The following is a 13,534-nucleotide window of genomic DNA, read 5'->3' as shown; positions in this document are numbered from 1 at the left end:
GGGGATTCTATTTACAAATACTGCCTACCCTACCCACTAAAATGCAAGGCTCACAAAGGAAGGAATCTATCATTTATCGGTTACTAACGTATCCCAAGAATCTAAAACTGTGGCTGACACAGAGCAAGTACTCAGTAAATGCATGTTAATCAAATAATTAAATAAAATGAATAAATCACTACTTTCAGACCTAATTATACTAAGTTGAAAGTCTGCCAAAAATCTGTTTTTCAAATACATTATTTTGTTTACATTAAATCTTTTTATAATATATATCAGAAAACTCTTCTGAAATTTTTACTTTAAAAACTGCCTTTATCGCTTTTCCAAGCCTTGGGAGTACAAAGGAAATTCCCTGCCCCATCATCGTCAAGACTCTTCTACAGAGACAGCTACCATTTCTATAAAGTCTATGAGCCATAAAAGGTCACTTATGAAATTTAAGAGGCCCAATTCTATGTTGTTTTTCTTCACCTCTGTTCTCATCCTTTCAATCAAGTATACAGTCAGATTCAGGAAAAGCAATATTAAACAACAGAATAAGTTTAGGAAAAGATAAGTAAAATAATAAAGTTATATCTAATAATATATAAAGTTGTTTCCCGTTTTTCCAGCTCTTTCATGCTCTACCTAATTTATGAAAGCACCCTAAGGTAACCATATCAAACCTGCAGGGGCGCCTGGGTGGCTCAGTGGGTTAAAGCCTCTGCCTTCGGCTCGGGTCATGATTCCAGGGTCCTTGGATCGAGCCCCACACCAGGTTCTCTGCTCAGTGGGTAGCCTGCTTCCCCACTCCCCCCGTCTGTCTCTCTACCTGTGATCTCTATGTGTCAAATAAATAAATAAAATCTTAATAAAACAAAAACACAGATAAACAATGAAAGACTATTAAATAATAACACTAGTCTTTTATTAAATATATAAATGAAATTTCCCTGAAAGTATTAACAGATACTAATCTATTAAGTTACAAAAGATGTGATTTATAAAACTATCTCTAGATATCTGAGCCACTGGGAAAAAAATCTTGCTGGGGCAGATATGATATTGATGACTATTTCAAATATCTTATTTCAGCTAATAATGTGTAAAATACAGATTTTTTTATCGAGCTATAATTGGCATGGAATATTGTGTTAGTTTTAGGTGTACAACATGATTGGATTTATGCATATACCACAAAATGATTACCATATTAAGTTTATTTAACAACATGATTGGATTTATGCATATACCACAAAATGATTACCATATTAAGTTTATTTAACATCAGTCACTACACAGTTACCATTTTTTTCTTATGTTAAGAACTTTCAAGATCTACTCTCTTAACAACTTCCATATACACAATACACCCCTTGCTATATATTACATACTCAAAATTTACTTATAACTGGAAGTTTGTATCTTTTGACCATCTTCATCCATTTCTCATATCCCTCCACTCCCCACCTCCAGAAACTACCAATCAGTTCCCTGAATCTATGAGCTCAGGGATTTTTTTAGATTCCACATATAAGTGAGATCATATGGTAGCTGTCCACATAATTTTTTCTTAATGTACCAAGTTTGAATGAATTACCAAATTACTGAAGATTCTATATGCTTAATATATGTACATATATTTTGCATGAGTTTATGTATAAATGTACATAATGCATTAAGATACAACAGCTTAGTGCCATTATTTGTAATAAGACTATAAATAACCTAGCTATCCATTAAAAAAAATAATAATACAGCATACAGTAGAATATTATGCAGCCTTTAAAAAGAGCGAGGTAGATTTCTGTGTGTGAATGTGGAACAAACCACAAAATATGAAATTCAGTGAGAAAATTCAAAGTGCTTCCGTGTGTGTATATGTATGTGTGTCAGTAGATGGTAGAGACAGGGAAATATAAAACATATAAACGACTGTATAGACAAAGAGTATTTCTGAATGCACACATTATAAATTAGAAAGAGTGGCTATCTTTTGGAAAGGAATCAGGCAACTAAAGAAAGAGGAAGACTATTTTTCATTGAGTACCCTTTTGTGCTATTTAAGTTTTTAACCTGCGTATGTGTTACATCTTTAGTTCCAAAAACAAGACATTGTTTCCCATTTTTTTTTAAGCTGGAATTTTTATAATAAAAATGTAATTAAAAACTCGCTTTAGAAAAATAGCAACAGGACACCTGGGTGGCTCAGCCAGTGGAGCACAAGACTCTTGATCTCGGGGTGGTTGAGTTCAAGCCCCATGATAGTGTGGAGTTTACTTTAAAAAGAAAATAATAACTTTATTTTTTAAAGAAAAAATAAATAACAAAACAGACATCAAAAAAGGGGAAAGCTTTTTTATGGAAGAGGATTGTTATCTACATACCAATTAGCCCAGCCAAGATTAGGGAGATCAACATGCCCTTCCCTGTACTGGATGTTAAACTGCTGAGCAGTCTGTATTTTAAGAGCTGTTGGGAGGGGAAGAGGATCTAAAGATCAAACATGAAGTAATTTGTTTTCTAGAACATGAACATTTAGAAAACAGAGCATTTTAGAGCTAAAAGCATCTTGGACAACATGTACTCTATCCCCATTCTCCCACTTTACAAATAAACATTATTTCCATGTGGACTAAACGACTAGCTTAAGATCACAAAGTGATTTTGTAAGAGCACTAAAAATCAAAATCTCTGAGCCACCAGTCCAGGAGTAATTCCTATATAACTGTAGAAGACACAAATACTTGTATATATTGGCTTTCTAAAAGCTATTTGAAAACACTACACAAAACAAGTATTTTATCATATTCCATTTATATAATCTCAAACTAAACTATTTTATAAATAGGATATAAAGTTAATACAGAAAAAAGGTGAGAAATACTACTACAAAACTTAAGTGTGTGTGCATGCACACACTTCTCTCAAAATTCATATACTGAAGCCCTAACCCTCACGTAATTGTATTTGGAGGCAGAGCTTTTAGGAGCACAAAAGCATTATATTAATAACTATCAACCCCAGGTAATAAGATAAGATTGATCTACTTTGACTTTATACACTGCTGCGCCAATGGAAATTTTTACAAATAAATTTTCATAACTAAAAAAAAAAAAAATCAACCCTAAAATATATAAATAAATATTAAAGTCTGTAAATAAATGCTCCTAGCACAAATCCTTAAAATATTATCTCTGGGTTACTGTAAATGTTCATAACTTTGCACACAAAGTAGACATGCCTACAGCAAAGCAAACCAAAAAATGCTGCTCAGTAATAAATATAAATTTCCGGAGTTAAAATACAGAGGAAAAATTCAGCAATATATACAAAAGAACTCTTGATACACACAACTTGGCTGAATCTTGAAAGAATTATGCTCTGTGTGGGAGGAGGGGTACTAATCCCAAAAGATTTCATGCTATGTGAGTCCATTTAAACATTCTTGAAATGAGAAAGTTATAGAAATGGAGAGCAAATTAGTAGTTGTCAAGCTTGGGGAGGGAGTAAGGCGGGGGATTACAAAAGGGCAACTAGAGGGTGATAAACTGTTGTATGTCTTGACTGTGTTGGCATGTACACCAACATACTTGTGAGAAATCCCACAGAACTAAATGCACACGTATGGGCACAGAGGAGTACAAATCAGACCACAGAAAGATGAATATGATAAGTGGGCTATATCAATCAATGCTGGTTTTAATACTGCAGTACAGTTATGAAACATGTTACTGTCAAAGGAAAATGAGTGATGGAACAACAAGTTTTCTGTATATCATTTCTTAAAACTGCATGTGCCTCAACAATTATCTCAAAATAGAAGGTTCATTTCAAAATGGAAAAATCCAGGACACCTGGGTGGCTCAGTTAGTTAAGTGTCTGCCTTCTGCTCAGGTCATGATCCTAGGATCCTGGGATGGAATACCACATTGGGCTCCCTGCTCAGCTGGGAGCCAGCTTCTCCCTCTCCTACTCCCCCACCCCTGATTTTGTTCTCTCTCTTTCTCTGACAAAATCTTTTAAAAAGTGAAAAATCTTATGAAAGGGCAAAAATATAAAGATATTTTGCTTTGTTTTGACAACCATTTATCTTCCTTTCTGGCTATTTCAAATGCATTCTATGGAAAGAAAGTGCACTTTTATGCACTTTTACTCATTAACTGAATCTTAGCTCAACTTATGATAACACATCCATTTTTGAATAGTCCTCATAAAACTTATCAAGGCTTAATATTATCTTACACCTGTGTCTGTATTCTCCTCTAGAATAGAAACTCCATTAGGGCAGAATTCCGTTTTATTCCATGTTATATTCCTTACACCGAGTTTGGCCAAAGCTTGCCACCTTGTAAGCGCAATATAAAATCAGTGAAATGAATGGCATTATAAAGTCTTTGTTATCCACTGTCCAATAAAAATGTTTAAACCTATGCCAGCTAGCCTAATAACAAACTCCTACTCCTCACTTTCCTGTTAGCTAATAGTGTAATTCTGTAATTCTAGGTAAGTAAAATCCTGACTTAAACGCAGTTTGCCACACACACTATATAATCCAAAGTAAATGAACTTAAATTTATCCATTGTTCTCTTCCATTTGGATAGACAACCACACACAATTCCATAATCTAAGTATTTCACTGGTCTTAAAAGTATATTCTCAAAAATTGGAGGAAAGAAAATGCACAACTTACAGATTTATTATTAAGAATACTGATTAACAGCAGCAACTACAACTAAAACCTCACTATGGGCTGAGCAATGCACTGGTACTATCCCATGTAACCTTACCACAACTGAAGTAAGTGCTACTATTACCCCCATTTTTAAAATAAGAAAAACTGAGGCTTAAAGTTTCAAACTTTACACAAGATCCCAAACTAATAAGAAAGCCAGGATTCCATCACAGATGTGTCTTACATCAAAGCCTTCACTGGTAACTAAACTAACTAAACTGAGAAATACATCTGTTTTTGATAAAATAAACAAATCCACTAGATTTCAAATAATGTACATAAAATATAAACATTGGCATATAGTTTAACTGCTGAAAATTGAGCCCTTAAAGATTAGAAGTCTAGCTAGCTGAAAATTAGAATTACATTATTAAAATGTCAAGAATCAGTAATTCAACTGAACCCAAATCAAATGATATTTAAGCCTCAGAAGATCCCAAGTCCAACAGAAATATGAAATATCAAAACCTTAAATACATCTTCAGGGGTGCCTGAGTGGCTCAGCTGGTTAAGTGTGATTTTTGGCTTAGGTCATGATCTCACGGTTGTGAGATAGAGGCCCCCTTCAGGTTCCACACTGGGTGTGGAGCCTGCTTACAATTCTACTTCTCCCCTTGCCTCTTCTCCCACTGGCATACCCAAACCTCCCACCACCGGTTCCACCAGCTCTCTCTCTCAAAAAACTTAAATACTTCTTTAAAGTATTTTTTAAAAATTCTTCTTTAAAAAAAACAAAAAACTGTTATTTCCCAAACAACAATCCTGAATCCCAGAACGTTTACTACTATACTGCCAGGTGAGCAGAAGGGCTGGAGAGCTGAACTAAGAAAATATAATACTCTGTATTCATAAACGGTAAGCAACAAATTAAAGTATGGTTCCTTCACAAGACCGAAACATCACTGCAACTAAGTATATTAAGAAAAAAAAGCTTTTGTGTTTCAGTTTTCCAATGCAAAATAGGATAAAATTTTCTTTTGCATTTACCTCTTAAGTTTTAACATGATCTGAAACACTAAGGAAGAAATTCTGCAAACGTGAAGCAGAAAGGAAGGGTCAAAAACTCAAATGCCAAAAGTAGCCAGACACACAAGTCACCTAAGTCAGACATTAAGGCAAAACTGAGAGTCTTGCTGCAATGGTCCTAATTCCAATATGAGTAAGAGCTGCCTTTCAAAGGAAGTCTGAAATCTACTTCTATCGTACATCTTTTGATTTTTTAATGTTGTTAACTAACTACAATCCACCCATAAAATTTGAGCCAGCGAAATGGCTAAAACTGTAAGACAGCTAATGCCAAGTACTGGTGAGAAGGTAGAGCAACTAGAACTCTCATACATTGCCACAAGGAATGTAAATATGGTAAAACCACTTCAGAAATTATCTACTAAATCTGAACATATGCATACCCTATTATGACACTGCAATTCAACTCCTAGATGATCCAACAGAGAAATGCATAGACTTGTTCATCAAAAACCATGTTCGAAATGTTTTTAATAACAAAAACTGGAAACATTCCACTGCTCACCTGTAAAATGGGAAAATAAAATGTGATATATCCATACAATGTTAACACTATACAGAAATGAAACTACAGAAGCTGTTTCTACATCACAGGAATGGATCTCACAGAAAGATTTAAAGAAAGAAGTCCATTCCTATAAAGTTCAAAAAAAAGTGAAAAATGAATCTACTGCGTCAGAATGTGGTGTTAGAAATCAAAAGTCATATCTGGGAAAGGGTACTGACTGGAAGGGGACAAGAGCAGGACTTTTGGGGGGTACTGATTAGGTCCTACTTCTTGATCAGAGTACTGATGATAAACTATGTGTTTATCTTGTGAAAATTCGAAAAACTTATGATTTGTATGCTTTACCTGGGTATGTATACCTCAATAAAAACTTTTAACACACACATGCACACACAGAAGATTCCATGAAGCCGAAACAAAATATTTCTGCAGGCAAATCTAGCTTATCAGAGCAGATCAGTTTGTGACCTCTCTGCTAAGGAAGCACTATACAACCTCACCTTTAAAGAAGAGCAAAGAAAAAATAAAAACAAAATAAAACCGTGATGCTAAGATGATCAAGGCAACAACTAAAAAATTTAAATTTCTCCTGATAGCAGCTCTTAGGATGTGTTGCCTCATTAAATTACCTCATGCACTTAACAAATCAAGCCTCTTTCCAAAGATACAGAAAAGAATCCAGTAAAAGGTAGAAAGTAAACTAAAAATTAAACATTTAAGTGTAAAAATTCTAAGCAGTCATTAAATTACCAACACAGTCCTCTTTTCCTGATTCCTGAGCAAGTTTACTTGCCACTCACTGATATGAAGTAAAATGCTCTCATCTAAAAGGAGTCAGAATCTATATACTATTCAGTTACCAAGTCTACAACAGAAAAGACAAGCCTCAGGCTTCACCCAGGCAAGTTAAAGCAAGCCCTACAGAACCTAAATACATAACTCAACTATTTAATCAAATATCTGTTAAATGGCTAACTATTAAATTTTAAAATGCTTTCTTTTGCAGTAGTTACCTGTTCTCTCAAGATCCTATATCCCAGACAATTACTTTCTTTTTCTGAGGTATGGAATGATCCTACCTTTGAGCTATTGCCAGTATCTTTTTTTGACCTCCCATCTTCACCTGTTTACAATATCCTGCCTTATCTTTCCCGTCCCAAATCTACTACTTCCATATATTAGAAAATCATAGAAAAATAACATATTAAATTGGATGCCAGCATTTTTGAAAATGCCTTTTTGTATGTAACAAAGCCACCAACCAGGTTCCCAATACTATTCAAACACTGATCAAATTACTTTGAGCCACAACTCACACAGCCAGCAAAAGTTTACCTTGAAAATGCAAAGTTCCTACTCCAAAGTGATAAATTTCCACCAATAAAGTGACCATTTTTTACAAAACACTTTTAGTTTTTTGAGCACATCAATCTAGCCAAATACATGGGCATTAAAGTCAAGTCCATCAAATTAATCTTCTGAGCACATCAACCTAGCCAAATACATGGGCATTAAAGTCAAGTCCATCACAGCAATCTTTTTTTAAAAAAGCAAGCCTCTAGATAAAGACTAAATAATCCTCAAAATGCAAGTTTAACTGCTTTAAAAAAAAAAAAAAGCAAAAATGTATTAATGTCCAAGTTAAGTTGCCTATCAAATTATTTTAAGATCTAAAAACTGTTTAGAATGCCCAAGAAAGTAAGCTTTTCCCCCTTTTGGTTAAGAAATAGTCAATACGCTTAAAAAAAAGAAAGAAAGAAGTCAATATACTGAGAAACAAAAAAGAAAAATCTGCCACCTGCTCTGATTCTGTAAAATAGATTGCATTTACCCTAATGATTGTAAACTCCACTCACTGAAAACTAAAAAGTTGAAAGGTAAGAGATAATGACAAGAGAAAAAGTAAAAAATACCAACAGCCTTAAGATATTCGAGCTCTAGTGCTCAGTTGCACACAAATGAACGCTGCCCAGGACACGTTTTCAAAGCTCCATGCTAAGTCTGCTTGATACCAAGTTGTATTACTCAGGATTCCTACAGACACCGGCAAACTGATGTTGGCTTCCGGAAGACTACGCTGAAATGCAAGTCTTCATAAATTCCTACTCTAAACTCTCGACTAAACCTAAAGTAATATAAAAGCTGCTGTCCCGTCACTCCTAATCCTTAGAAAGCATTTCCTGCCTGGAAAATCTTTCTCCCATAGGCTTACACAAACTTTTTCCGTTCTTTCAACTTACTCCGGGAAGCCTTAAGCCCGCCCATCACCTCCCGCCCCCTACCCACACACACCCACTAGGGAACCTCAACACTCCTCAGACACCACTCCACACGGGCACGCAAAACACATGTGCCTGCAAACCCAGCCCCTTTCCACACCCCCCGGAAACGACACCCCCTTTCTCACACACCGCACGCCACAGCCCATCCCCCTTCCTCCCCGCCCCCACTCACAGCACCCCAGTCTACCCACCCACGTACCGGGGAACCCAGCCTCCCCTCGCTCCCCGGCTCGCCTAGGGCTGTGAGGAGGGGAAGCAGGAAGAAGGAAGGAGGGCTCAGGCCCGGCCTAGGCCTCTCAGACCGCCTAGGGAGGTGAAGGGGGGGCACCCGCCGGCAAAGCTCGTTGCAGGGCCTCATCCGGGCCCCCTCCGGCCCCAGGCCCTCGCTCCGCCGGCCCCAGGCCTTCGCTCCGCCGCCGACCCCAGGCCGGGGCGGCCCTCCCTGCCCGGACCACACTCACTTGCCAGCCGCGGTCCATCGAGCACCCCGCTGCTGCCTCCTCCGCCGGCTGCGGCTCCTGCACCCGGACCCCCTAGGTCCGGCTTCTTGGGCCCCGGAGGCGGCCCGGCTCCCCCGCCCGGGACCGCTCCGGGCGGAAAGGCGGCCACGGGCGCGCCCGCCAGAGCCAGGGGGACGCTGTTGCTATGGAGGCCGAGGCCCGGGGCAGCTCCGGCGGCCGGGTCCTCATGCAGGAACTGACACTCCTCCCCGTAGAAGCAAGTCTTATCCTTAGCGTAGTAGCGGCAGTACTTCAGCTTCACTCCCGCCGCCGCCCCGCCGGGGACACCCCCGACCCCCGGCGGGGCCACCACCGCCACTGCCGCCGCCAGCGAAGAGGAGGAAGGGGAGGCGGCGGCCGAGGGGGGCGGGAGGCCGCCGCCACTGTTCATGGCAACGCCGCAGCCTCGTCTTCCGCTGCCGCCCGAGGAGCCGCCACCGCCGCCGCCACCATAGACCGGGGAGGGAAGGAAGACGCTGCCGGTGCCGGATAAAAGCCTGGGCGGGTGGGTCTGTCCCGCTGCGGGAGCCGGAGCCGCCCGGGGAGAGGGGGGGAGGGGAGAGGGGAGGGAGGAGGGGGTAGGAGGGAGGGGAGGGGAGGGGGAGAGTTGGGATTCTCTCTCACTCACTCTCTCGTTCTCTTTTCTTAAAGGGGCCGCGCGGGACGACGGGGTGGGCGCGCGGGCCCAGACGGGGCTTTCGAGGGCGCGGACTAGGGAAGGGGGAGCGGCAGCGGCGAACGGGCTGGGAGGGTGGAGAGCCGGTTTATTTTTAAATTCTGCCTCCACTCGCTCTCTCGCGCTCTGGTTCCTCCGAGTTGTTTATTCCATTTTCCTCTTCCTGAGAGGGCCGACGCCGCTGCGCAGGCGCGCCGAGGCGCGGTGGCTTGTGGGTAGCGGGAGCGCGAGGGGAAGCCTCGCTAGGCGTCCGGCCCCCGGGGCATCCGCGAGCTGGCCGGCGAATGGATGGGGTGTCCGCGGTGGCTTTCCCGGACGCTGATTAGGGTGGTGAAGTTCTCAAGAGATGAATACCTTCCCTTTTTGTATATCCTCGTACTTATAAAGCCAGGCGTCCTTTTTGAATTGAAAAGACAAAATTAACAGAATGTAAACGGTCAGTTTGAGGGGCCGCACCTTAGCAAGGAGCTTAAGCCTTTGCTCTATTTGGAGAATAGTTTCATCTGTTTGCCACACTTCCCCTACCTCTTTTCTCACCACCTTCCTCTTTTTCCTTCTCCTTGAAGGTGATGAGAGCTGCAGGACTGATTACCTTAAGTTCTGGGCCTCCTATCAAAAAACTGAGCCAAAAAAAGGCTGATTTGGACAAACCCCCTGCTCAGTGCAGCACCTGTTTTCTCTATTTATAATTACCGAAAGGCCTCAGTAAAATATGAAAAATAAGATGCCACCTGGGGACAACTCTGCCTAGGCAGCCTCAGAACTTTTCATTTATAAATGTGCTAGATTGCTTTTCTCCAATCAGCCTAGTCTTGATTTGAAACTCATTTTTAAAAAGATAGCTTTTCCCTCAGCGATCTCTGTTTTGCTGCGCTATATTTAAAAAAAAAAGTTTTCCCTTGCTATGAAGGGAAAAGTAATTTTAACATTTTCGTTTCTCTCCTCTGTAAGATTTTCTCAGAAGGCAGCATCACAGCTGTGAAGGGGTAATATTTGTCCACAGTATTTAAGGAATTGTGGCAAACAAGAGATCACAGAAGAACGGATATAAGCAAGTGTACTACACTGAAAAAGGGGGAAAAGTGGATCCCATACATCACAAACTGGTAAGCCTGGTAATGCTCCTTAACTAAATTCAAAAATAACATTGTCTTCTGTCTTTTGTTTAAAAACACTTTAGTGTATTTATTTAGTCAGTAAATATTTATTAATGCCCATTATGTGTAGCAGGAACTGCTAGGACCTGGAGAAACAAAAGTAAACTAGATGCAGTCTTGTCTGAGTTCAAATGGATTGTTTATCCCTCTGGTTGCAGAGCCCCCCATAAAGTACACAGCGATAATAAGGCAGTGCTTTAAGTGCTAATCTTAACACATTGGCTATTAGAGAATATTAGAGATGTTAGACTTTCCGGAGAAAGTTGATAACATAATAGCAGAAGTTGAGAACATCTGCTTTGAATTCAGACCGTGAGCTAAGGCTTACTAGCTGTGTTTCTCTGGGTAAGTTGCTTTACTTCTCTGTGCCTTATTTGTAAAACAGATAATAGTATCTATTTGATAAAGTACAAACTACTGTATGTAAAGTGTCCCGTGCTTAGTAAGAATTCAGATTTTAGCTATTGCTATTAGTAGAATTGCTACTAGTAGTAATCAGCATAGAAGGGTACAGAAAATAGCTTTACAGACGAAGCACACAGCTTGTGCAAAAGGCCTTGCAGTGAAAGAGAGCTTTCGTTGTTAGAATAGTGATCACAAAAGTCTCTGTATGACCTGTTAAAGGATTTAACTCTTTTTTTTTTTTAAAGATTTTATTTATTTATTTGACAGAGAGAGAACACAAATAGGCAGAGAGGCAGGCAGAGAGAGAGAGGAGGAAGCAGGCTCCCTGCTGAGCAGAGAGCCCGATGCGGGACTCGATCCCAGGACCCTGAGATCATGACCTGAGCCAAAGGCAGCGGCTTAACCCACTGAGCCACCCAGGCGCCCCCTCTTTTTTTTTTTTTTTAAGATGTTATTTATTTGACAGAGTGAGAGAGATTAGAGCAGGCAGAGGAGCAGGCGGGGGCGGGGCGGGTAAGAGGGAGGGAAGTAGGCTCCCCGCCAAGCAGAGAATCCCCTGTGGGGCTTGATCCCAGGACCGTGAACCCAAACCCCAGTGGAAGGCAGAAGCTTAACCCACCAAGCCACCCAGGCACCCCAGGATTTAACTCTTTCTTGAGGGCAATAGAAAGTTAATACAGGGGGTGCCTGAGTAGCTCAGTTGTTAAGCATCTGCCTTCAGCTCGGGTCATGTTCCCAGGGTCCTGGGATTGAGTCCCACAGCGGGCTCCCTGCTCAGTGGGGAGCCTGCTTCTCCCTCTCACACTACTCCTGCTTGTGTTTCCTCTCTTGCTGTCTCTCCCTCTGTCAAATAAATAAATAAAATCTTAAAAAAAGAAAAGAAAGTTATTACAAGGTTTTAAAAAGTCCAAGTAAGAACATAATCAGATTTCCTTTTGGAGAAAAACATTTTAATTCTTATAAGAACCCTATGAGGAAAGTAAGAAAGATGGGTAATCACCATTTTGTAGATGAACAAACTGAGTAAGGTCTAGATTTACACAGAGTTACCAACTTATAAGTTGCAAAGCCAATTTACAGAGAATTCTAATTATAAAATGTGCTCTTGGTTGAGGCGGGCACCCTGGGTGGCTCAGTCAATTAAGCCCAACTTGATTTTAACTCAGGTCATGACCTCAGGGACTTCAGCACCAAGTCTGCTTGTCCCACTCCCTCTGCTCCTCCTTTTGCGCTCTCTCTCTCTCAAATGAATAAATAAAATCTTTTTTTTCCTAAGTGCTCTTTCCATTATACATTTGCCATTCCTAAGTGAACATGTATGTTAATGGATTAGAAAGGAAAGTGGTATCTATAGTGGACAACAGAGGTTCATTAAATTCATGCCAAATTAAGCATATCATTCAAATAAACTGTTATTGAGAATCTGTGTGCCATGTATCAAGCAAGTTCTGTGCTAGGCTCTGATACATAAAAATGTGTAAAATACAGCCTGGGAATCATGAGGGGAAATGCCAAAGAGAAATCACCCCTCAGTACCCCGTTTGACAGAGTTTTCTATTAAATCATTGTGAACAAAATGGCGAAAAATAGACTAATATGCTATAGTTAGGTGACTTAAGTATCTTTGATTAGTCATGATCAAAATGTTGATAAAACTGCCATTGGAACCCCTTAAGCAATATCCAAAGAGTATTGCTAAATTGATACATGTCAATATGGTCTTTACTATCTTCCTTTGGACTTTGTTCTCAACATTTTATGAAAAAATGTTATTCGCTGCCTAGATGGAGAAATATATAACATGTTTAGCAGATCTGTAACGTGTTATAAAACCAGTGGGGATAGATAATGCAATTAATGACATTAGAATTTGTGCATGTCCATCAGCTGGAACAAAATGGACCAGTGCTAACAAAATGAAACCTGAATTAAATTGCAGGGAAACAGAGCAAACAGGCACTTTTTTTTTTTTAAGATTTTATTTATTTATTTGTTAGAGCACAAGCAGGGGGAGCTGCAGGCAGAGGGAGAAGCAGGCTACCCACTGAGCAAGGAACCCAATGCCGGACTGGATCCCTGGACCCCGGGATCGTGACCCAAGCTGAAGGCAGACACTTAACCAACTGAGCCAAGCCACCCAGGCACCCCACAAATAGGCACTTTAATATATTACTGATGATACAGCCTTTCCCTGTGCCCCCCCAAAGCAAATAGGCAATATTTTTTCAAAACCCTTTAAAATGTATGTTACCTTTAAACTAT

At 40.2% G+C, this 13,534-nt stretch overlaps 1 protein-coding gene and 1 long non-coding RNA gene across 4 annotated transcripts in view; one reads left to right on the top strand and one right to left on the bottom strand.

Annotated features, from left to right (window-relative positions):
- The window catches only part of PAN3 (poly(A) specific ribonuclease subunit PAN3), a 131,980-nt gene extending 122,111 nt beyond the window's left edge, over positions 1 to 9,869 (bottom strand). For 2 of the 3 annotated variants that reach the window (XM_044249515.1, XM_044249517.1), the window contains exon 1: positions 8,996 to 9,868. In XM_044249515.1, coding sequence (XP_044105450.1) covers positions 8,996 to 9,425 — 430 coding nt within the window. In that variant the 5' untranslated portion in view covers positions 9,426 to 9,868. Of the gene's footprint in view, positions 1 to 8,995 lie in introns of all 3 variants that reach the window. The other variant, XM_044249516.1, reaches the window with a different exon arrangement.
- A 66-nt stretch (positions 9,870 to 9,935) lies between these two features.
- Positions 9,936 to 13,308, top strand: LOC122906987. Its single transcript, XR_006384655.1, has 3 exons — positions 9,936 to 10,146; positions 10,662 to 10,816; positions 13,270 to 13,308. It is a non-coding gene; the product is annotated as an uncharacterized LOC122906987 (long non-coding RNA).
- The last annotated feature ends 226 nt before the right edge of the window (positions 13,309 to 13,534 follow it).

This window comes from Neovison vison, chromosome 5 (genome assembly GCF_020171115.1).
Source record: "Neovison vison isolate M4711 chromosome 5, ASM_NN_V1, whole genome shotgun sequence".
Lineage (NCBI taxonomy): Eukaryota > Metazoa > Chordata > Mammalia > Carnivora > Mustelidae > Neogale > Neogale vison.
This window is presented reverse-complemented; position numbering and strand designations above follow the sequence as displayed.